Source organism: Paramacrobiotus metropolitanus, unplaced genomic scaffold (genome assembly GCF_019649055.1).
Source record: "Paramacrobiotus metropolitanus isolate TYO unplaced genomic scaffold, Prichtersi_v1.0 Parri_scaffold0000007, whole genome shotgun sequence".
Lineage (NCBI taxonomy): Eukaryota > Metazoa > Tardigrada > Eutardigrada > Parachela > Macrobiotidae > Paramacrobiotus > Paramacrobiotus metropolitanus.
Window position 1 is genome coordinate 1227938 of NW_026570227.1, and position 23699 is coordinate 1251636.

General features: G+C 40.1%; 4 protein-coding genes across 5 annotated transcripts; 2 read left to right on the forward strand and 2 right to left on the reverse strand.

Annotated features, from left to right (window-relative positions):
• Position 1: 1 nt before the first annotated feature.
• Positions 2 to 12815, reverse strand: LOC129582149 (ubiquitin-like modifier-activating enzyme 1). 2 transcript variants are annotated; one of them, XM_055473578.1, is made up of 13 exons: positions 12623 to 12815; positions 12325 to 12419; positions 11107 to 11464; positions 10243 to 10581; positions 9166 to 9431; positions 8157 to 8524; positions 7398 to 7768; positions 5912 to 6414; positions 3668 to 3927; positions 3119 to 3385; positions 2310 to 2644; positions 1222 to 1572; positions 2 to 359 (listed from the first exon to the last, which is right to left on the reverse strand). In XM_055473578.1, exons 3-12 carry the CDS (start codon positions 11452 to 11454, stop codon positions 1243 to 1245), a joined length of 3387 nt encoding a protein of 1128 aa, XP_055329553.1. In that variant the 5' UTR covers positions 11455 to 11464; positions 12325 to 12419; positions 12623 to 12815; the 3' UTR covers positions 2 to 359; positions 1222 to 1242. The 2 variants fall into 2 exon arrangements, with proteins under 2 accessions (XP_055329553.1, XP_055329554.1); XM_055473579.1 differs by having other exon boundaries at positions 12325 to 12436.
• A 388-nt stretch (positions 12816 to 13203) lies between these two features.
• On the forward strand, positions 13204 to 15259 carry LOC129582150 (ADP-ribosylation factor-related protein 1-like). The gene is made up of 7 exons (XM_055473580.1): positions 13204 to 13408; positions 13468 to 13555; positions 13638 to 13688; positions 13845 to 13958; positions 14240 to 14310; positions 14397 to 14500; positions 15003 to 15259. Exons 1-7 carry the CDS (start codon positions 13316 to 13318, stop codon positions 15082 to 15084), a joined length of 603 nt encoding a protein of 200 aa, XP_055329555.1. The 5' UTR covers positions 13204 to 13315; the 3' UTR covers positions 15085 to 15259.
• Positions 15260 to 15434: 175 nt separating this feature from the next.
• Positions 15435 to 18467, reverse strand: LOC129582274 (ATPase ASNA1 homolog). The gene is made up of 7 exons (XM_055473763.1): positions 18135 to 18467; positions 17910 to 18057; positions 17777 to 17843; positions 17383 to 17473; positions 16589 to 16920; positions 15813 to 15943; positions 15435 to 15737 (listed from the first exon to the last, which is right to left on the reverse strand). Exons 1-7 carry the CDS (start codon positions 18266 to 18268, stop codon positions 15618 to 15620), a joined length of 1023 nt encoding a protein of 340 aa, XP_055329738.1. The 5' UTR covers positions 18269 to 18467; the 3' UTR covers positions 15435 to 15617.
• Positions 18468 to 19892: 1425 nt separating this feature from the next.
• On the forward strand, positions 19893 to 23187 carry LOC129582424 (tumor necrosis factor receptor superfamily member 16-like). Its single transcript, XM_055473937.1, has 4 exons — positions 19893 to 20065; positions 20259 to 20488; positions 20866 to 21039; positions 22814 to 23187. The coding sequence occupies exons 1-4, from the start codon at positions 19893 to 19895 to the stop codon at positions 23185 to 23187; spliced, it is 951 nt and encodes a 316-aa protein (XP_055329912.1).
• Positions 23188 to 23699: the final 512 nt, after the last annotated feature.

Here is a 23699-nt window from a genome sequence, read left to right on the forward strand (position 1 = left end):
GCATTGATAAAGGTTTTATTGGGCGCACAGTGCGCTGCTGTGTGTCGCGACGAATAAAATCCAGTAGAAACAGTGAACGCTCCGTGTTGCGCCACAATCAAAGTGAAAAATGGGCTAAAAAACGTAATAATTAATTAACTGACTGGCGACACAATCCACGCACCGTCAAAATCACCAGTCACCGTTAAAAACACAAACGCCTAGACACTGATGCGCGCAAAAACAAGAGAAACACACCCGGAAAAACGCCGCGGTTAAAACGAAAAACACATTTATTCCGACCATTCAGTGCAGTAAAAATTCACATTAATTTCCCCGCCAAAAGAATCCCTTCCCGCGCATCCGCCCCAAATGACACCCTGCAATCCAGAAAAATAAAAAAAATTTCAAAAACAACAATTATTAAATATTTCATAAGTCATGTCATAATACGAGAGTCTGATTTGTCGCAATGTCAAAAATTAAACCAGCATCAAAAACACAGCTACGTAACAAAACGAAGATAGCAATTTATTTTCAAAAGTAATAAAATATGAATTCCATTACGCGATTAAATTACAATTTCGATTCGCGTTAAATACCTGAATTTTTGCAAATTCAGCTGGAAATCAATCAGTAAAATAATTTATTTTTTCCAGAATAAATATAATTTAATTTTTCAATCAGCATAAACAGAAGCTAATTAAAATTTAATTTGCATTTCAAACGAGGAAAAAAATTAAAATTTAAGAGTAAATACAACACAATTCAATTGTCAATTTAATATGCGACGGACTAATTCAGCAATAATTCAGGTTACTGAAATGCGTTCCAAAAATGTAAAAAAACACAAACAATTTAATAAATAAAATAAATAAAACTTAACTTCGAATCCAATAGTCGACTGATGAATCCGGCAATAATTCACATTATTAAAACGATTATTTAAAAATGTACAAAACGAAAAAAAAATTTTAAACTATAATTAGGAATCAAACTGAAATTCCAATGCAACTTGTAAAGAATTGGTTTAATAATTCTAATAATTCAATTTTAAATAATAGTTTTAAAATAATCGGCAAATTAATTCGGCAAAATAAATCAGGCTGTCAAAACCCTCTTTTAAAAATGCAGAGAAAGTGCAAAAATTGTGCAAAATTGATCTAAAAAGAAAAAAATCGAACTGCCAACGTAATATTCGGCTGATTAATTGGTAATTGGGCAATACTTTTAATTATTTACCGGCGAACGAAGCCCAGCGCCTTAGTCGTGCATCTTGTGGTTGGACGGGAGGTTGTACTTGACGTAGGGCACCTCCACGTCCTCCCCCTCCAGATCGTTGCAGCACACCTCGAAGACGAGGGAGCGCACGTGCGGCTCGATCTTGCGCCGACTGATCTTGCGCACCAGCTCCGTCATCTTCCAGTCCATGCGCTCCAGGGCGCGCTCCTTGGGCAGGAAGAACGAGTACAGCATCGACACGCCCTGACTCAGCATCGTCACTTCCAACTGATACTTCTCCTTGAACATGTTCAGGAACTCCTTCAGCGTCATGTCCCCCTCCACCTCGAACCGGTCCCACAACGTCCATTGCTGAGCGAACAAAAATCATCCGATTAATCCTCGCATTCAGCGAATATCACAATAATTTAACATATAATTATCTAACCGGATTTTTTCGACCAATTTATTTAAATTTTAATTTTTTTCACTTGGAAAAATATTTCATTAGAATTATTTTTCCCATTGCAGATCCTTTACATCGCTCATATAATAATAAAACCACCAAAATACAGCAATAAAACTGTAAAAAAACATGCAACAGAAACGAGAATTCAAGCAAAATTCAAACAAAATAACAGTAATTTATACTGTAATTTATTACAACAATAACACGCGAAAATGCATTCAGCAATTTAATGCACAGCAATTTAACAGACATTTTTTCTGGGTTTATCTGGGTATTTTAATTTCTTATTCTGGGAACATTTTCGTCATTAAAGATCCTTTAAAACTTATTCAAATGTATACACCATAATTTTTAACAAGTAAAACCATAAAACAGGATTTTAATTTTTTATTTTGGAAACATTTTCGTCATTAAAGATCCTTCAAAACTTATTTAAAAGTATACATCATAATTTTTAACATGTAAAACCATAAAACACATTCCTGCAGAATAGCCACAAAATCATCAAATCCTTTTTCAAATATTTTTAATAATAAATTTCGCTGCATTTTTGTATGTAATTTTTCCAGTATTAATGTAATGTTAATAATACACCATAAATGTAATAAAAAAAGTACAAATCCGGATGAAAATAATTTACCGTGGATCCGTAGGAGTTTTTGGGCGCCGGCATGGGCTCACTGAAGCCGAAATAGGGCAATGCCAGGTTGACGAAGGAATTCTTGTACTTGGCCAGATCCGCGTGGCCCTGCAGGATTTTGTATAATTCCAGACAGGCCAACCCGACCACCAGCGACGTCGTGGTGGCGATGGCCGGGATGATTTTCCCCGCGATCAGCTTGGACTTGTGCCGATCCGCCGGGGCAATGTCGTAGTTCTCCGCGCGCAGGTTGGACGTGGCCACGATAAAGTCCATGTGGAAGTTGGTGTCGTCGTCCTTCTCAAACTCTATCGGCTTCATGTGGAATCCCGAGCCTAAAAAAATCGGCGAAATTTTTAACCATTGAAGAAAAAATTATCTTAAAAACACCGAAAAATTCCCAGACAATATTAAAAAAACTCAAAAATTATCCAGCAAGAAAAAGAATCATCCTGAAAAAACATCCAGCAAAATGAAAAATTATCCAGCAAAATGAAAAATACTACAAAGCACAAACCATAAAATTAAGCCAGGAAAAAATTTCCAGCAAAACATATCTTACAAACAGAAGAAATTTCCAGGAAAAATAAAACAGCATAATAATTATTACAAATTATCCCGGGAAAGATTATAATTAAAAACTTATCATGTCCAGAAAAAAAACAACAGAAAATTACCTTCACAATACTAACAAGAGAATTAAGGAAAAAATTCTTGCAAAATCAATGAAAAATCCCCAGGAAAATCTCTAGCAACATGACAAAATTATTCAAATATCCAAAAAAATGCAGGAAAAATTGTGTAGTTACCTTTGAGGGAGGCGGGCGGCGGGAGCGCGGCGGCCAGCTCCTCGACGTGGCCGTGCTCGACGCTGGCGGCCTCGGCGGCCTGCTCGGCCTCGGTGGTGGCGATCTTGAGGCCCTGCTTGGGCTTGAAGGCCGCCACGGGGATCCGGCCGGCCAGCTCGTGCAGCTCCTTGGGACTGAGGTTGCGCGGCAGCCCGTACATCTCCGCCTTCAGACTGGCCGCCGCGATCACAAAGCCCAGGTGCATCGGGTTATCCGCACTGAACTCCACTACAAAACACACAGCAATTAAACACCCAATTTTGGCAAAAATACTGTACAACAGATATACTGCCAACAAATTGCACAAAAAAAATTCATTTAAAAATTAGGAATACAACAAAATAAAAAGTTTAATAACAAATACATACAAATAAACAGGAAAATATACACGCATAAAATAATTAATGAAAAACAAATTAAAAACAAATAGACAATAATTCAGAGAAAAATGTATTAACAAATATTCGATAAATCGAATAATAATTGGGAAATATTCGTGGAAACACGTACGGGGATGCGGGCAGCGTTTGGGGCCGGACCAGAAGGGGGCGCCGGAGGTGGTGACCTGGTCGCGGGGGAAGTTGTAGAGGAGCTGGCTGATCTGGTTGTGGAAGAGCTCCTGGAACTGCTGGCGCGCCCAGGCGATGCAGTCGGCGAAGGACGCCGGCCGCTCGTCGATCAGCGCCTTCTTCAGCGACTCCAGCATCTCCGTCGGCTGAGCACCGGGCAGCTTCATCACATGCTCCATGAACTTGGCCTCCTCCATGTACCTGTCACAAACCGATGCGGTAAATGACGGTCAAAAATACTTTGTCCCGAATAAACGGGACAACGTCAATGATTTTGGATGTTTTTTTAACCTTTACATTTAAATCATTTTAAGTAGTGTGACCGATGTTGTTGTTCTGCGTCTCTTTGATGGCTTTTGCCGAATAAAAAACAAAAAAAAAATTTAAAACTTGTATTAATACTTATGTCGTTTTTTAGAACACACGGTGGTATCAAACGGTAAAGTGAATCGTAACAGGAAAACGAAAAGCTCAGCAGCGCAATACTTCATCGGGACATTGAGGATGTTAGTACAGTACTACATGTCAGCGGTCGTAGTGTAAAGGCTAACACATATCGAATGCACAGAGGATGACGTTAAATTTCGAATACCGGTGCAGTACTGTGATTTCAGAAAGAATTCAGCTGCGATCTTCGTAGCATTTGTTTTTACTTGAACAACCACATTAATAAACATAAATCGGAAATAATTTAAAAACAAATCCGGTACGCAACCGAAAAAATAAAAGCAAAGAAATATAAAATAAAAAACAAATGCGATAATACTAGTAAACAAGAAAACAAATCTCGATAATTAAACTAAAAAGTACTCTTCGATAATTAAACAAAAAAGAAATGGGGAAGGCTCCGCACACCACGTTTCACCACCAAAGTCTCCGCACACCATGAAGCACCACCGCCAGGCTCCGCACACCACTTTTTATTATTTTCTAATTTTTTTACAAAAACCACCGAAATCTCCGGCCACCACCAAGGGCAGAGTGCACACCACCACAGTCTCTGCACACCACTTTTTAAAACAAAATTAATTAATTGTTATTACGGGCGGAAAAAGACAGCTCTTTCGTCTCGCGGCCTGACTCCTCTTTTTTGATACCACTCGTTTGCCTCCGCTTCCGTTGTAGTAGCAAATTTTTCGGTTTTACAAACTTGCCGAACGCAAGTTGTTTTTGTTTGCGGATGGTTGCTTGCCGAAAGCAAGCAACCACCTGTTTTTTACTGTGCTTACTTACTTAAGAAGTGCTTACTTACTTTTTGCTGTGCTTACTAAAGAACTTTTTGTACTTACTGACTTGCATTACGCTTGCAGTATTAGTAAAGATTTGCCTTGCGCTATATTGAAACCCAAAACATTGTAATTTATCGTTAGATACAACGTAATATAAGTAAAGTACTACCTGCTGTACAAACACGAAAAATACAACATAGCTCATATTAGTCGTATATAAACTGCGAGTATACGGTGGTGTCCCGAGACTGACGATATTTTAAATATATATGGTGGTGCGCAAAAATGGTGGCCCGAGACAAAACGTGGTGCGAACAGTGGTGTGCGCAGCCCGGTCGTGGTGAAAGGTGGTGTGCGGAGACTTTGATGGTAAAACGTGGTGTGCGCAGCTTTCTCCAAAAGAAATCCACAGATAATTCAAAAAATAAATCCGATAATAAATAAAAACAAATCAGAACGCTAAAAAGTCAAATCAAATCAAAAATCAGAACGTTGCAGGAAAAACGCAAGATAACTTTTTTAACTGAAATTCTTCTGAAAGTAGTGCACAATTAAAAGTTTTATTGGCAACAGCCACCCAGATAGCAATAACTGCAAGCGCTGGTACACTACATAATTAAAAATTAAACAACACTGCACAATTCCGCACCGGTATACGATATTCACGTGCCGATTTTTCATTGCGCCTGCCCTTAGGCCCCTTACACTACGACCACCGACAGTTCCTTTAACGTACACATTTGAATCTTTTACCTAGGTAGTATTACGCCGATGCACTTTCTGTTATGCTGGATGGCTTTTTGCCCAGCAAAGTGAATCAGAAAAATTCCTAATATTACTTAAAAATTAAAAAAACCGTGAACATTATTCAGAAGATCAAAAACCGTGAAACAAATTATTCACAAAAACAAAAACCGTGAATAAATACAAATAAATGCGATAATAAATCGCCTTACCGAATCACATAGGTGGCCGGCGCACTGAACAGCCCCTCAAAGAGATCCCGCGCCCACTGCAGCGTATGCTCAATGGAGTTGGGGAAGTTCTTCAGCGTACAGATCGGGATACTCTTCTCCGGGGGGTCCTGACTGCTCGAATAGCTCTCCGTCAGATTCGGAAGCACCACCTGCACATTGCCCTTGGTCCCGAGCGTCCCGGACTCCAGGAGGGGCTTCTTGTAGAAGACACAGCGCCGGTCCACGTACATGCGGGCGTCCACGTTGTCTAACGCGTTGGCCACGCCGTCCAGCGCCTCGAAGAAGCTGTCGTCATAAATCCGCTCCGTGTCGGCGCCGACGCGGTTCTGATGCGAGATGATGTTGATGTGCGGGTTCATGTGCTTGGCGGCCAGCGCCGCCACGTCCGATTTCATCTTCTGCACGTCGTGCGGCCGGAAGAGGAACTGCCGGTTTAGGTTGGATTTCTCGATGGTGTCCATGTCCGTTACGAAGATCTTACCCTGCACAACAAATACGAAACGATAAAACACTGCACAATTATGTCTGTGCAAGTTAAGCTAATCAAATTAAACCAAAATAAATCAATAAAATATAAACCAAAATTAATCAATCATACCAAGTCATCAACGTTAACATCGGAATCTCTGTGAGATTTGTTTCAATTTATTCTGCTAAAAACGGTCGTAAGAATAGTCTGTTCGCACGTGTTGGTTCTTACGCTAGTGATACCGAAAAAATGTTCACCCCCGATAATTGGCCCCCTAACATCGGGGTGCGTGAGTGGGCATTTGCCCCCAAGGAGCTGTAATGGTTTGGTCTAATTATTTTCATCATCCTTCGTCCTTTCTGGTACTTAGTTTGTACTTGTACTGCGATACTTATTAAAGGTTCATCCACCATCAACTAAGGAAACGTCACTATTATCACAGAAACTATTATCACAGAAACTGTGTTGATCGTAGTGCAGTGGCTACCATCGGTACGTCTCGTAACTTTGAAAATGTCAGGATACCAAATAAAAAGAAAACTTTCCGAAAAATTCAATCACTGACTTGTAACATCAAATGTTTTTTTTCCTACTATAAAGCACAATCATTCTCCTTAAACGCAACAAATTAAAACCATATGACGAACCACTAAATACAAAAAATGCTACAATTAATACAATAGTTTCTTTTTATTCGACAACAGCCTGTACTCAATGACAAGAAGCCTGCGCAAATTTAAACTAATTAAAATGATTGAATTTTAAACATTGAAAAAACATTGTAATATAGACAGAAAAATTAATGCAATATAGACAGAAAAATATTGAAAACCATTAGTAGAAGGAAGTGAACTGTGAGAAACAGAAAACACAAATAAAAAGCAATAAATTAATTAAAACTGGGCAAATACAGCAAAAATCAACAGACCCCGCGGTCTCACTATCCAGACAACTTTTTCCATTAAAAAAAACCGGCAAACCGCTATTTCTGCTCACCTTAGGTCCGCAGCCGAGTCCCATCATGGCGAAGTTCTTGAGCAGCTCACAGCCGATGGCCCCGGCGCCGACGACGAACCATTTGGAGTTGTACAATTTCTCGGCGAACTGCCGGCCGAAGATCTGCACCTGGCCGTCGTAGCGCGAGCCCGTGGGCTGCACCTCGCTCTCCGCCAGCGCGGCATCGGGCAGACACTCCAGGGCGTCGAAGTAGAGGAACTGGAAGACCGGATGGAATTTCCCGGAGCAGGCCTTCATCACTTCCTGCGCGATGATGGACCCCACCACCGACTGCATCGGCGGCAGGTCCCCGCGGCACGTCTTGGCCAGGTTGCGCAACGTCTCCTCGTCCAGCGGGTCCACTTTCGTCTCTATTTACAATTCCCACATTGAGATATACGGTCAGTGTAACGAATTAATTATCTACTATTTTTTTAAAAATAGCGGATAATTTATTTTTAATTTTTTTAGTTGATTTTTAGTTGATTTTTTGTCTCGGAAAATACCTCCTAGAATCTTAATGAAAAACTCCATTAATTGGATGCATATCTTATGCTCTTCTAAACCGGAAATGCATCCAGTTTCGAATAAGCAGTAAAATCATAAAAATTAAATAAACAAAATTCAGCACAAAAATTCTTAAAACAAATAAAATGTGAAACAAAAACTGTGTCATGAACTAGTCAGCCTCAATTTATAAATCAAAGAAAAATGTACGACCGTTACGGAACCAAAATAATGGCGAAAATAATCATGTACCTGGCGGCAGTTGTTCATTAACGCTCTTGCACAGCTCCAGCAACGCCTCGGCGTCTTCGACATTATGCGGGCGCGGCAAATGGCCTTTCTTCTGCAAGAACTTATCCAGCGCCAGAAAGCCAATGTGCAGCTGGTGCGAGCGGCCAAACTTGGCGATGTCCATATCCATCAGCGCGGGGTGCTGCAGGGACTCGCGGAAGGACTTGAAGTGCAGATGCTTGGCCATCTTCACCTGCGTGACGATGCCGCCGCGCGTGTACGGCGAGAAGTGGCTGGTGTCGCCGATGGCGAAGGAGTACGGATTGACGTACTTGATCTTGATGGGCTCGTGTGTGTTCAGCTCCGTCATGCCCTGCACCTCCTGGAAACTGTACAAATAACCCAGCGTGAAAATGCCGTCTTTGCGGGATAAATACAGATGCAACATTTTTATTTATGACAAATAAAACGATATTTTTCGTTCACTGAACAGTTTTATTCAGCAATTTTATTTGTTGCTTCGTAGATTCTCTGTTCTTTTCAGATGCGCAAATAACATTCGCAGAAATAAATAACAACGAGAAGGAATAAAGAAGCAAAATCGAAACAATATTTTTCATTTATTTGCTGATTCGCAAGAGATCATCTATATTAAACAGAATTATTTATAAAATATTGAATAAAATTAAAACGCCATTTTTTTATGTTTTTTTTCCAGATGCGCAACCGACATTCACAAAATTAACCCGAAAATATTATACAAAAATAAACCGCGATTGGTCGTTTATTCACAGGTTTACGTTACGTATTGAAATAGCATTAACTTTAAAATTAAACGGTATTTTTATTTATCGTCATACGAAAAACGGAGGAAGTACGATTTAAAAATTCAATATCAAATACTTAATAAAATTAAGCGCTATTTTTCATTTTATTTTCCAACGCAAAAATAATTAGAAAATTTTCAAGAAAATTAGAAACTTTATTTTCCCGTCATTTTGTGTTGAGTGTGCTAGTTTTCGCCGCTTACGTGACATGATCGCCGTCCTCCAGGCCGTGGCGCGCCTCGTCGGCGGCCGTGACGAGGCCCTTGTCGTCGTGGGTGATGAGGGAGATCATGGCGGTGAGGGGCGGCTCCCCGTTGGTGTCCAGCACGGTGAAATCCTTGCCGAAGTCACAGAACACCTGCCCGAATAATCCCCGCGTGTTGGCCGCCAGGAAGGCCGCGCCGTGCTCGCGGCAGATGTCGTTGACGCGGATCATCTCCTCCACCGTCGTCTCCGTCAGCACCACCACCTGCAGTACAATTACCTTCAGCCACCACAGCATCGCGAGAAGAACCGCAAAAACAATTACTCGAAACGTCGTCAAGACCTTTTTATCACATTACACTGTCATGGCCAGAAATAAAGCACTAAAATCAGCTCCAGTGCTAACAGAGAAAACTCGGAACAACGAAATAAATACACGAGCACAAAATAAATAATAAAAAAAACTCTCTAAAAATAGAAGTATACATACAGAACACCAACAGAAAATAAATACAGAAACAAATACAGAAAATAAATACAGGAAATAAATACAGAAAATAGATACAGAGATAAATATACAGTTAGTATAAGGAAACGAAGAAACTGTTTAGGAAAAAATTTTGAAAAAACCTTACGGCTCAAGAATATACACCGATAGAATGTAGTGAACGTAGTGCAGAGGCTTTCAAGGATTACGTCATCTACGGAGTTAAAGACCGAACGAAATGCACGTATAATAAATGTAGAAAAATTTCAACTAATTTACGATCATGTACAACATTTTTTGTCCACTAACAATCATGATAATTCTCTTGCTATTCTGGAAATGATAAGTACAACAAAAAATTCCCGGTTGCAGTTTACACGTTTTTTAACAACCCCACGACAATCCATAAAACTGTAAAAAATAATTACCATCAGCGAAAACTGATAATAAAAATACAAAAACAAATCTGTAAATGGAAATGAAAAAACTGAATACTTAACAATAATTTATATTAGAAAATTATAAGCAAAATCGCAGCATAATTTGCCGTAAATGTTTTCATTATGCGTCCTTTTCGAAAAACCTGTACCTGGAACTTCTTGAGGAAGGCGGCCGTCAGCGGCGCGGTGTGGGGCCGCACATCGACGTAGATGTTGAGCTCGGCCAGGCGCGGGAAGCAGACATCGGCGCGGTTCTTCCCGACGTCCTCCTCGCGCAGGAAGAACTGCGAGGCCAGATCGGCCGGCTCCACCTGGCCCTCGTCGTGCAGGCAGACGCTCTTCACGCCGCCCAGGATGATGTTCTTGGCGATCTCCACGCCCAGTCCCTTCAGACCCGAAATCAGGATGCTGGTGGCGCCCATACGCCGCATGGCTTCGTGCCCCAGCACGTACAACTGCCGCGAATACAGGCCTTCGTCGATGTGCACCTGCCAATCAAATATTACCAATTTTCCATCGTTTTTTCATTTTTCTGAATTTTTCTTATTTTATTCCACAACAATTGCACCAATACTTTCATCTAATTTTAGTATTTATTAGTATTTATTATGCAAATGATTCTACAAACCGTCAAATTTATTAAGTCCAGATTTTTTAGGCATAAATCATTTCAATGTGTGCCGCAATAGATACTATGCCGCAATAAATTGACTTTAAGGAATATATTTATGCGTATTTTGCAAGTATACTATTATTCACTTATCATGATTGATAAATTTAATTTTTAACGATTTTCTCAGCTGGCTGTTTCTGCCAAAACAGCATGCCAAAATTTGCTAGATGTACTTTAATTTATTATTCCGTATACTGGCAATATCACACTCCGTAATAGTGTCGAAAAAAATAAAATAAAAAAACACATTTCCAGATTCCAGCTGGTTTCTATTAACAGCGTTTATACTGATAGTTATTTTTCACAATATTTCGACGGATTTGCACAAGCGTCGCGTTACCTGGTCGCCGGAATGGGAATCGGCGCGCTCCAGCACCCCGTTGGTGGTGTGGGGCAGGGCGCCGGAGAAGCTGGCGGCGCGCACGGCCGGCTCCATGTCCTGGTCGGAGGCGTGGCTGTTGCCGTTCTTGTTGTGGTGCAGATCCGTCATTTCCTGGTCGTGCTGCGCAGAGGAGGAGGGAGCCGCGCTGAGCAGACCGCTGCTCGTGCCGTTCAACGAGGCCGCCGACGAAGCGTTAGAGGCGGAAGAGAAGGAGGCGTCCGTGCGCTGCTTCTTCACCGGGGGTTCGTTGGGCTTGTCCGTAGGCGATGCGGATGCGGATGGGGAGTGGCTGGGATGAGTGGACATCGAAGATCACCTGATCAGTAATTAGGCCAATTATTCCATCAAGCCCCAGTTTAATCAGAGTTCAGTGCACTCTTCCGCCGAACCTTGCTGCATCATGTGCCATACCTTATAATCAAATTGCTTAACTGCTGCCAAGAAATTTTGCACTCGAAAAAAGAACGATTAAATAAAAAATACAGCTTAGAAGGATGCTGGTAACCTTCTCTGTAATTTACGCATTTAATCATTCTCATTTAATCATTTTATGAAAATTTCACAGCAAAGTTTTCATCCTCAATCACATAATTTATTAAAATCTGCTGCTTTTGCAATTACAATTACTGTATTAATTTAATACTAATTTTGCAGCGTGCAGTTTATCTTTGTAATAATTTAACTCCAGTAATTTTACAACAATTTATCATACGAAAGTGAAATTAAATTATCATAAAAGTGATAAAACCGAATATTCTGTCGAAATATGTAAAACATGGACATAAGTACGAGAAATTTTGGGAAAATCCACTGCAACTATTTTTTTACAAAAAAGGCTATTCCACGTGTCATAAAATCATAGTTTATCAATAATCTAAATATCCAGAAATTTCTTTAATAATTATTACAATATTACTCCATCGTTAACTTCCCAATAATTCCAAACAGATTCAATGATAAAAGTTAAACTGTGCTGAACGGTTATTTCCCTGTGCGACACTGCGCCAATACGTATCAACAGTACAGGGAAATCCCCATGCCAACCCTTCTAACAATGATATTACCAAGCATAAACAAGCTGTGCAAAATTAACGCGATGCCAAGGTTAAAAGCCATCTGTTCAAAAGAAGAGAAGTCTTCGCCGACACCACAAAGCACATTATTACCAGAACTTACTGTTTGCTGTGAAAATAAGGATCCGACAGAATGGATGAGTGGATGAATCCAAACTGTCCCAGATTAGCCGTGTCTCACGAACCCGAATAACTTTACTGAAACCGTCAAAAAACTGAAAAAACGTACAATTTCTACAACCTCTCAATTAAAACGTGTCGGCAACCCGAAAAAATCGCTAAATTCAAATAAAAAATCCATCAATTTTCAAGTCTGATCCTTTCGCAATGATCACGACCAGACGTCACGCGGAAGTGAAAAGTGACAAAAGTCTGCCGAAACGTCGAGAACGCTAACTCACCTCACTCTCTCTCAACAGTACAAAAAGATGATTAATCAGAGTATGCTCTTGAAGGGTTTCGACTAAAGATAGCGCAGAAAAAGAGAGGAATTATACTGCAGAAATCAATACTATCACATTCACCTTAACGACCATCCTTCGTTCCACGCAGAAACTGAATTTTTCAAAACTTGACTGGGCAAAATGCGTTATCAATTTCAAATCCATACTGCACGCTGAAACATGCACGTATGCTAATCTAGCGCAGGGTGAATCACCACCTGGACGGTGCGATGTGACGCCCACTTCCAACACCGCGTTGGAATTGTCCAACGCTGTCGCAAGTTCAGGCTTCAAATATTTGTATTTCATTTCGAATCGTTGCAAAACGGCTCAAAACTGTTTAGAATTCAATTTAAAAACAAAATGTCAATTTTAATTTTGTTTCATTTTGAATAATTTAAAACACGGCCCTCAAATGGAATTCAAACCACAGCGCAACGAAAATGGCGATGCCAGTCCAACTCCACTGGCATTGGAAGTGCCATCCGGAAAATTATATCCGTTTATTTACGCTGCCACTCATTTTCTTCGCTCAGATTTGTAGAAAAAACTTATAAAATTAAATTTTCGTTTGCTTTATGTTTACGAAGTCCTTTCATTTGGGAAATTATTTTTCCGGGAACAGATGTGTAATGTGGTGATGCGGGGAGAATGTTCCATCTGTTTTACGGACTGTACAAGCAGTGCACGCAGAAGGACGAGTATTTCATTCTGATTCTAGGACTGGACAACGCTGGCAAAACAGTGCGTATTTCAGCTTTCCTGAACTCTTTTTCTGCGCGTTTGATTCCCGTTCTTCTTAGACACTGTTGGAGCAGGCGAAGGCGCAGTTTAATTCCTCCTACGTCGGACTGAATCCCAAGAAGATCACGGCCACCGTCGGACTGAACAGTCAGTGGGGAATTTCTCAACACGCTGATTTTTTTCGCAGAATTATTGGTGATATTGAATATTCTGATGATTTGTTCTCCAGTTGGCAGAATCGATACGGCAGGAATACGGCTGAATTTCTGGGATCTCGGAGGTAAAAATTTCACTAAAAAAACGGGAAGAAAATAATTGGTGGCTTGACTGGCTTTGATGTGTGAAATTTTATGGCAGAGAAATACGAAGAAATAAAATTAGCAAATTGCTGCTAATAAATGCAATTATTAAATAATAATTATTTTTGTATTTGCAGGACAGGAAGAACTGCAATCGCTATGGGATAAATACTATTCCGAATGCCATGCCATTATTTATGTCGTGGATTCCGGCGATCGGAATCGCCTCAACGAAACCAAAGACGCTTTCGGTAAAATGGCTTTTTTATATAAAATGTTTTCCTTTTTTTTAAATTTAAAAACGTTGAATTTAAGAATGTTTTCTTAAATAATAAAAACTGGTAATTAATGAAATTTATTTCGTCTGCATCACCAAGAAATTTATTTCGACCCGAGAGATTCGAATCTGTTTATAAATATTAAATTGTAGTTTGGCAAATAAAAAAAATAAAAAAAATTCTTGAATTATTCGCTGTATAAATATGTACTTTAAATGAATTGACGGAAAAAAGTTTTGTTGTATTTTTCTCAGCGACGATGATCCATAATCAGCATCTCGACGGTGTTCCCTTGCTTTTGTTGGCCAATAAGCAAGACATCGAAGTATGATTATTTTTCTTACATTTACCGGAATTTTACCCGAATTTGCCTGAATTTTACCGGAATTTTTGGAATTAATTTTCCGGCAGGCGTCGATGCTGGTGGCGGAAGTGAAATCGCAGCTGTCCAGCGTGGGAACGCCGTACATCGGCCGGCGCGAATGCCTGGCGCTCGGCTGTTCGGCATTAACTGGGTACGATATTTTCCGCATTTGACTGGTTCATAATTATTTTAAATTTTTATTCTCTGATGTTCATCAATTTTTTCATGATTTTTTGTGGTATTTTATTGGGTTATTCAAGTGAGTATAGGTTGTAACACAAGATTAAATTTCATCAATTTATTTACGACGTTCGGGATAAAATGGTTGTACTTCCGATTGGAATATTTTCTTCCTTTTAAGGTGCATTTTAATCGGCTGCACCCAGTTCATTACAACAAAGGGGAACTTAATTAAAATAAAATCAAAAATTTAATTGGTGATTATTTGAAACGCATATTCTTACCAAGAACTACAAAATTAGTACAAATTTCGCCGCCCAATGCGCCTATGGAAGTGGACTAATGTCGTAGTGCAAGGGCTCTATAGATTCAGCAGAGAATTGACGTTTGATGGTTCTCAGTTACAGTTAATGTAAACTTGCTAGATAAAAATTTCCTTGTACCTTCTAAAATTTTTCTGGTTGTTTTTTTAGGGCCGGCGTGAGTGATGGAATCTCGTGGGTGGTTGAGCAGATCAAACTGAATCCTATCCGACCGGCGCGGACGCAAATTTAAATCGTTTAATTATTGTTTTTTCTGGTGATGTTAAAATTACCTCAAACGGCGCTTGGATTTATGGGCGGTGTTTTCTTGAAATATCAAGAGCATTTTGTTTTTAATTTCGACGGCTTTTATTACGTGCGTTGGAAGGAAAACGGCGAATGCGATGAAATAAACTCAAACGACGGAATTTTTGCAGCAGTTAAATTATAATATTTTATTTAATTCATTTTTGTTAATTCAGTTTTGCCGTCTGTTTATTGTTCAAATTTAATTTATTTTTACTTTAATGCGGCGGACAAACTAATTATTTATTTTATTTCTTTGAAATGTATTTCCACGGAAAAATTTATTAGACATTCTATTTAATTCGTATTTTATTTCTTTTTAATTTATTTCGGTGGACAAATCGATTACTCATTTTAAATAAATTTTATTTATTTTTATTTTATTTCGGCGGACAAATTATAGAGTAGCTGGAACACATTAACGGCACGGGTTGTTTGTTAATTAACGGAAGATACAGGGAAATAATGCAGCGAATAATTCTAAGGCTGATACGGCGTGATTAGCATCTTGGAGAAATTCTCCATGGCCTCGCTGCCGCGCACCTCGTCCTCCAGCAACGGCAGCTTGATCACGTTGAAGTCCTCGTATAAATCTTCAATCTGTTGCGGAAAATAACAAGTACAACCGGTTAATTTTGTGGATGCAGATGGCAGTTTTTCAAGGGAAATGATCACCTGTTTGACGTATTTTTGCTGGAGACGCTCGCGCGATTTACACAGCGAGCAGGGCTGGGTTTTGGAGGGATACACCAGCTGGTTGACGATGATGGTGTGGATGTCGATGCCGTGCTTGGCCAGCGCTTGTACTGCCCGATAAAAATTATTTAAAAAAATTATTCCAACAAATACGGATCAATTTTATAATGAAATAAATTTTTCAACAAATATTCCAAAGATTTTGTTCGTTTTATTTTTTAATTTCAAAAGCAAAATTAATTACCTCACGTAACGCATAAGAAGTTATTAAACAGAGTTTTTATTTCTCGACGGCAACATTAGTTCAACGAAGAAAATTCAGTATTAAAAAATATATAATGAATTTTTTAAAAACTTTACTGTGTAATCGTACTCTTTCCTGTCAATTTTAAATTCAAAACAAGATAAATGATACGTATAAATCATCCAAACGATTAAAACAAATCTTCCTAGACAGTAAATGCTTTTATTTTTTATTTAATAAATCGTTTCAACGAACGAAACTAAGGTTACAAATGGAATAAATATATAAAAAATAACTGTATTATTTTAGTAGATTTTCTTATTATTCATCGTGATAAAGCTCAACATAATAATTATTATTAAAAACTAGAGAAAACTAAAATCGAAAAAAATGGTAAAAAAAAATGGAAATATCGAAAAAAATGATAAAAAACTGGCAATAATACTTCGTTAATAAAATTAGTAATTTATGTATCGCCGATTTTCGGTTGATTACGGCATCATTTCCTTACCGAGTCGTTCGGTCTCGAAGAGCGAGAGGAACTCGGCGATGCAGACGCCGACGAAGGTGGTCATCTCGGGGTTGTGGAACTGCTCGTTGATCTTGCGGATGGTGGGGATGAGATCGTCGAGCTTCTTGGAGATCTGCTCGAAGTCGGAGCTGGTCTGCGGCACGCCCATCACGCTGGAGATCTGCGTGAAGAGCGGCCCGAGGCGGTTCTTCAGGCGGATGATCTTGCTCAGGCCCTGCTCGAACACGTCGGGGAAGGCCAGCAGACGCAGCGTGTGCCCCGTCGGCGCCGTGTCGAAGATCACCACGCTAAAGTTCATCGACTGGATCAACCTAAACCAAAGACAATCCAATGTGTCAGGCCTAACCAGAAATTACAATTTTAACCGATTTATTTCCCATAATAATATTCATTTCCATATTTGTTTATTTTCGGAATTCCGGAAGTGATTTAATATTTTCTATTTTATTTTGCTGTTGCCCTGTTTGTCTATTTTCCCAAAGCGTTTTGTCTGTTTTCGTATTTTTCCGATTTTATTTGTCTATGATTTTTTTAATTTTCTATTTTCGGAAAAGTTTCTTATTTCTCTGTTTTGCTTTTTATTTTCCGAAAGTGATATTCTATTTCGTTTTCGTTTTTATTCATAATGATTTTCCTATTTTCGTATTTTACTATTATTTTTTTACGCTCTCAATTTTATATTCCAATTTTCACATTTATTTTTTTGTATTTTCAATGTCATACCTAATTTTCTGTTTTCCGAAAACGGTAGGATAATTAAAAAAACCACATACTTCATGACTTCCGCGTAGCTCATGGCTTCGTCGATGCCCGGCAGGGAGTTGGTGATGTCCAGCATCATTTTCCGTCCCGTACTCCATAAATCTAATTCAACAACCACCGCGATATAAAACTGAACATCAGATTTGTCAAACAGAAATAGAGAAAAAAAGCACTGAAATGGAAATCTGGGGAAAGTTTGAAAAATTCGCTTTTAAATTTAATTTCGTAGAGAACAGCAGTTTCGCAGCTTCTCTTAAATTCACAATTTTATCCAGGCAGTGGTAATTAACAAAAAGATGGGAATAACCTGAAAAATTCAAAAAGCTGTTTAACAGCAAAAGAGAAAAAACTCCGGCAGTTTAACTGTCGAAACAAAGTGGAAAAATGCCACGTACGGTGACGTACCTTCTTCATCAGTCTGGACATGATCCTCAATCTCGTCGATCTTCCCGTGCACTTGCGGATCGATTTCCTTCAAAAACAATCACAACCACACCCCATTAGACGCGGCCACTGCGGCAAGCAAACCAGATCCCACCATGGCGTAGAGGTTGGCGAACCCCGTGACGAGTGTGGGGTACTTGGTGAACTTCTGTCTAAACGCGTCCGACACGTTGTGCGCCGGATCCGTGGAGATGAGCAGGACGCTCTCGCGGCGACGGGCCATCAGGATGGCCAGACTGCAGCTGCAAACATACACGGTCAGACTGGGAACAACCAGGAGCACGTTCAAGGCTGTTTGATCGAAGATTTTGCAGCCAACCTGCAGGTTGTTTTGCCCACGCCACCTTTCCCTCCGACAAACACCCAGCGCAGCGTCTCCTGCTCTAGCAGGCTGCGGACGGTGGGTTCTAAGTGGAATTCGGAGATTTCTTCATCCTGGGGAGATGTCGCCATGTTGGGATTAATCAGATTCTGCAGTGTGGAGAATGAGAAGGAACGGAAAATCGTTAAATTCGGCTCAAAGATCGAAATTCAAAATTTAATTTCGAACATGTTGCAACGTGCAGCGACGACAGCGATGTGCAACGAAACCACGGGCAAAGCCGCAGTACGTGGGCGGTTGCAACGAGATCACTGTGGGAATTGATGGAAAATTGAAAATATTGAAAACAGACTTTTCAAGGTCTTATTAACCGGAAAACTCCGACTTATTAGCCGAAAAATATGTAATTTCTTCGGTAATAATATTTTATTTGATTACGAACGGGTCTGGGAACAATTAAGGAATCAGCAAATTTGACACGGAACTGCTGATGCGACAACGGGCGATATGCAACGCAAGCATTCTGCAATCATCGACCATGCCGCAGTACGGGGGCGGTTGCAAATAGGACACGTTAGTAAATGCTAAAATTACTGTACGTTCTCTGCTGCAAATTTTCGCTTAATTTGACCTTTTCCATCGAGAACAAATTATTTGTCTGCTGGTAAAACGTCAATTTGGTGTGGAGAATATTTATTGACATGGTCATAGGCCTGCTGCAATCGCGATTAATCAAATCTTTGTTCGATAAAGGTCGAGCTCTGGAAAAATAAATAAACGAAATTATATATCACGCGTATTAAATTTTATATTCGGCTTTAATCATGTTAAGAATTATTATGCGAGTTGTGTTTAATTTGTTGTGATTCCAAAGACTCCAGTAAAATGTGGCCGATTATAAACGACACCGGCATAGATGCAAGGAGACGTTTTAATTCACCGCAATCCACGAGCCCGATTTCTGGAATCGGCTGCTATGCGCTAATTTTATGGCGATGTTGTTGCTGGTGAGTGGTGGGCCGGCATGTTGGAAGTGCCTTTCGGAAACAATAGCCCGTACCTTGTCGAAGATTAATGACGCTCCACATTAAGACACTCACACACAATGCCGCGCGAGCAATTAGACCCTGCGTCCGATAAAGCGCACATCGTAAAACGACCACTGGCGCACAGACTGCTCTGGCTCGTTTACGACCGTCTTCTCCCTTCTGCTTGCAGACCAGAGTGGGGAGCAGATAATCCGTGCAATAAGCGGCAGAATGTGTTTTATTTGAGCCTGGCCTTTTTATGGTCTTCTCTCGGGCTCTCAGTGTCTCATCATGTAAACGGACGCTGGTCTGTCTGTGTGCGGCCGACCAATCACAGTGCTGCGTTTAAGCCGGGTTTCATTTTATCGCATTCTCTCTGTTCTGTGTCTGGCTGATCACACAAGCGGACGCTGGTCTGTCTGCCGTCCAGCAGCACCGCCCCGTCCAGCAGCGCTGACCAATCACCGCGCAAAGACGTCGTTATGCAGCGATAAATCGCCACACAATACCTGCGTCTGATCGCCACTGATTTCTCCGACCTTCATTCAATCCGAATCAGGTCGAGGACGTCTTTTATTTCTTTGGAAATCTCTTTTACAAATTTCCTGAGTGCTTTCGCGGTTGTTGAAAAATACCGAAGATTTTGCAGCGTCGTATGATGGAGTTATACGCGGTGTTATTGTTGACCGTGCTGGCGATTTATTACGGAATTATGCCGGTTGCAGCGATGGCTTTGCCGGTTGGCGACAATTCCATGGACTCGGTGTGGATTGTTCCCTGTGCATTTGGCGAGTATCGCCGGCTGAACGGGACGTGTGCGGCGTGTGCGGTGTGCTCCGATGGGCAACAGGTGCTGGAAGACTGCACGGAGCAGTCGGATACGGTGTGCGCCTGTCAAAGGTCAGCCGCTTTATATTCTTTACAGGAAAATTAAAGTATCATTTTTTAAAATAAATTATATTACTTAAATAAACAAAGATTTATTCCGAAAATTTATAATTTTTTTAATCTTTTTAATTTTATGTATTATCAATTAAAATGATTATTTCTTCTAACTCCATAATTCAAATTTATATGGAATGTGGATTTTTAGCGGGACATTTCGGGATCCGGTGAGCAACGGGTGCGCGACATGCCGGCAGTGTCCGACGGGAACGAGCGTCCAGCGGGAGTGCAGTGCCACGGCCGACACGGAGTGCAGTGTGTGCCCCGACGGCGAATACTTCGACATGGTCAGCAACGTGTGTATGCGCTGCAGCCAGTGCGCCGCCAACGAGATCCAGCTGAGCCGCTGTCTGCCCAATTCCGACACGGTCTGCATCGGTAAGTACACTTCTTGCCGCCCGTACACATTTTAAAAATTCGCTTTATAATCGGGCGCCGGGCGCACATAAATTCCGTGCAATTTGTGAAGGATTTTTTGTTTATAACATTTATATCTTAGATAATCAATGTGCTTGACAAATGAAGACAGATATTGTATAAAATTTATACAACGCTTATTATTTTATAAAATTTAGAAACAAAAATTTAAATCTACAAATAAAATTTAAATCTACAAATTTAGAAAAAATCTACTGAACGCTTATTTATATAAAAAAAATAGAAATTTTACAAAAAATTATTAAACGCTTATATTTTCATAATTTTTTATTTAACTACATTTAGCAGAACATTTAGTTGACCTTGAATTTTTTTAGTAAGGGACATGGTCAGTTTGCGCCGGTTCAATCCCTCGCACGCCAAACACACTGCCAACGCGGCCGCACCACCGCCCAAACGGCCCGCAACCGGCAAAAAACAGGACAAGGAAGACGTGGACTACGACCAACCCAGTGTCCTGTATTTCCTGCCGTTTTGCGGAATTATTCTTGGTAAGCAGCATTCAAAGCTGAATAAAAATTCGAGTGAATTAAATTAATTTAAATTTAAATAGTTTAGGAATTTTATGTAATTTTGTGCGATTCATATAACATATCACAGTAATACTGCTCTGCTTTGCAAATACAGAGCTTTCTTCAAAAACAATAACACAACAGAATAAATTAAATAATATCAAGCAACTACAGTTTTAAGTACCGTAACAAAAAATAATTAAAAAAAAATGTGAGTAACAATAAATAATTTTCTCTGAAGTAAGTAAATTATATAAAGGTTGAGGAATAAAGAACAGTACAAGAATGTGTCGGTTGACGTTTAATGAGGTCATTAGCAGGGGCTGCTGTTTTTCTGGGTGGAACGAAATTAATGGTCAGTCGGCGCGGAACACATATGCTTATATATGTTCATGTGAATATGGCTGTCTTATTTTGTGTACACTAATGGGAACCAGTGAGAGTGACCGGTGGCCATTTGATCAGAACCGGCGTTCTGCCTGTTCGGTGTGTAATGCGCAGCCAAATGAACATTAGCGCTGCAGCCACTCCACTGACCCTAATGAGTGCTGTCCCACACCGGCAAGATTAATTGTTCTTTAACGACTTTTTTATGGGTATATCGCGGCACAGCCACAATCACAGCTGCCATACCGCGTCTCCTTTTCGCACCGTCCCATTCACTGTTAACGTCGTCGTCGGCTTCGAGAGAACGCCGCGAACAGTCAGAAAAGGGAACCATTAATAGGAAGACGTGTATATTCTTCCGGCATAATTTCGTGAAATTTATTTATTATTTTTCCTGGACTGGTGAAATCTTGTAGAACAGCGGATCTGAACGCCAAATAAGTGGCGAATAATAGAAGACTAGTCAAAAGAGCTCCGTGACCTTTAAAAAACTACGAAAATGCACCACGTTCAACGCGCCCGATATAATTATGACGGCACATTTTTCCTTTTATTATTGAAGTTGTGCCGGTAAAGTTACTATACGGTATTCCCGCAGGAGAGAAGTTAAGGCAGCGCAAAATTAAAAACAACTGCAGCGAAAATATCACGAGTGGATACGGGAAGTTTTCAATACTTAACCAAATTTGGTTAAATGCTATTTATTTAGTAAATGCTATTCATTCGGTTTCATAACCGGAAAAGTAATTAACAGCACAAACATAATACTGGATACTGAAACTTTTATTATACGTAAATCAGTACGAGTATGTTTGTTAATATTATGCATTAGTGCCTCATAAATAATAAGTTCAGATTATATAAAATAAGTTAAATATAAATAAACATAAATAAATTGATCTATAAATAAACTCGCAGTTAGAAGTAGGTCGTTCATATAAAGAAGTATTTGATTAAATATACTGTACCGATTTTCGGTACAACAAATTTCATGCAGATAAATGCGTATATTGCAAAAAAACAATAAATTTATACTAATGTAAACGCGTACTGCACAAATTAAATTTATCTAATTTTTACTTATAAATTTATATACCATACATTTACCGTATATGTACAATGCTCTATATGAGTATATAAATATTTATTGCATACAAATTTATCAAGTACAGTAAGTGTAAATACAAATGAATGCGTATTTAATGAATTACTGGAGCCTTTAATAAATATCGTCATGTAAGTACAAACTGAGTACTAGAAAAAATGAATTTATCTACAAATAAACGCGTATACTATAAGAAATTGATTTAAAAATAAATCCTAGATAAGTGCTATACACCTATAATAAAAATTAATGTAATTACAGTGACCTCGATCTACGCGGCCATCCAGACATACAGCAACACCACCCAGCGCCCCCTCTCCTGTGGCGGCTGGCAGCGCCTATCCAGCCTCTTCCGACGCGCCCAGCCCCCCACCCCGCCCGCCTTGACCATCACCGTCAACCCGCGCATCCTCCACCGCCCGCCGCTCCACCCGCCCGTCCTCACCCGGCCCAGCACCGACGCCGGCGCAGCGCCGCTCCGCAGCCCCGCCGCGCCCCCGATCCCCCCGGCCCCCTTTATCCTCCCCACCTGGACCAGTCCGCGGCGCTCCATGCTGTTGCATCAGGAACGCGCCGGCACGGAGTGGGAGGAGGAGTGCGCACCGCAGCCCCGCCCGCGGATGCCCACCGCCTGAATTATGCCATTAAAATTGAATTCTGTTTTGTTCCTTTGCCAGTTTTGTTGATTTTTTTGCAAGGATTATTCCGGGAAAGACGTTTATTTTATTGTGATACATAACGCGTATACGATACACATGGGATTTGGTTCAGGAGATTTATGGGTGTGTTTTCAGTTTTTCCATGGGACATTAAGGGAGCCGGCATCGTGTTGCAATAAAATGATACGAAGATTTTTATTCCATGGTATGGTTAGTGATATCTTCTCGACTTCTCTCAACTAATCCGCGAGTATTCATAGCAATATCAGTGAGAAAATTAAATAAAAAAAATTGTTAAACCGAAATTAAATAAAATGACTTATCTTATTGAATTCATTAGTATTCACATTAATTTCACAATTTGCATGAAACGGAAGTATTATGGAAGAAAATACAGAACGACACCACGGGCGGCAGTTACAGTCGCCAGCACCGGATTCTCAGGGTGGCTGCTCTAATACCACGATTTTCGTGTTTCGACATGCAGA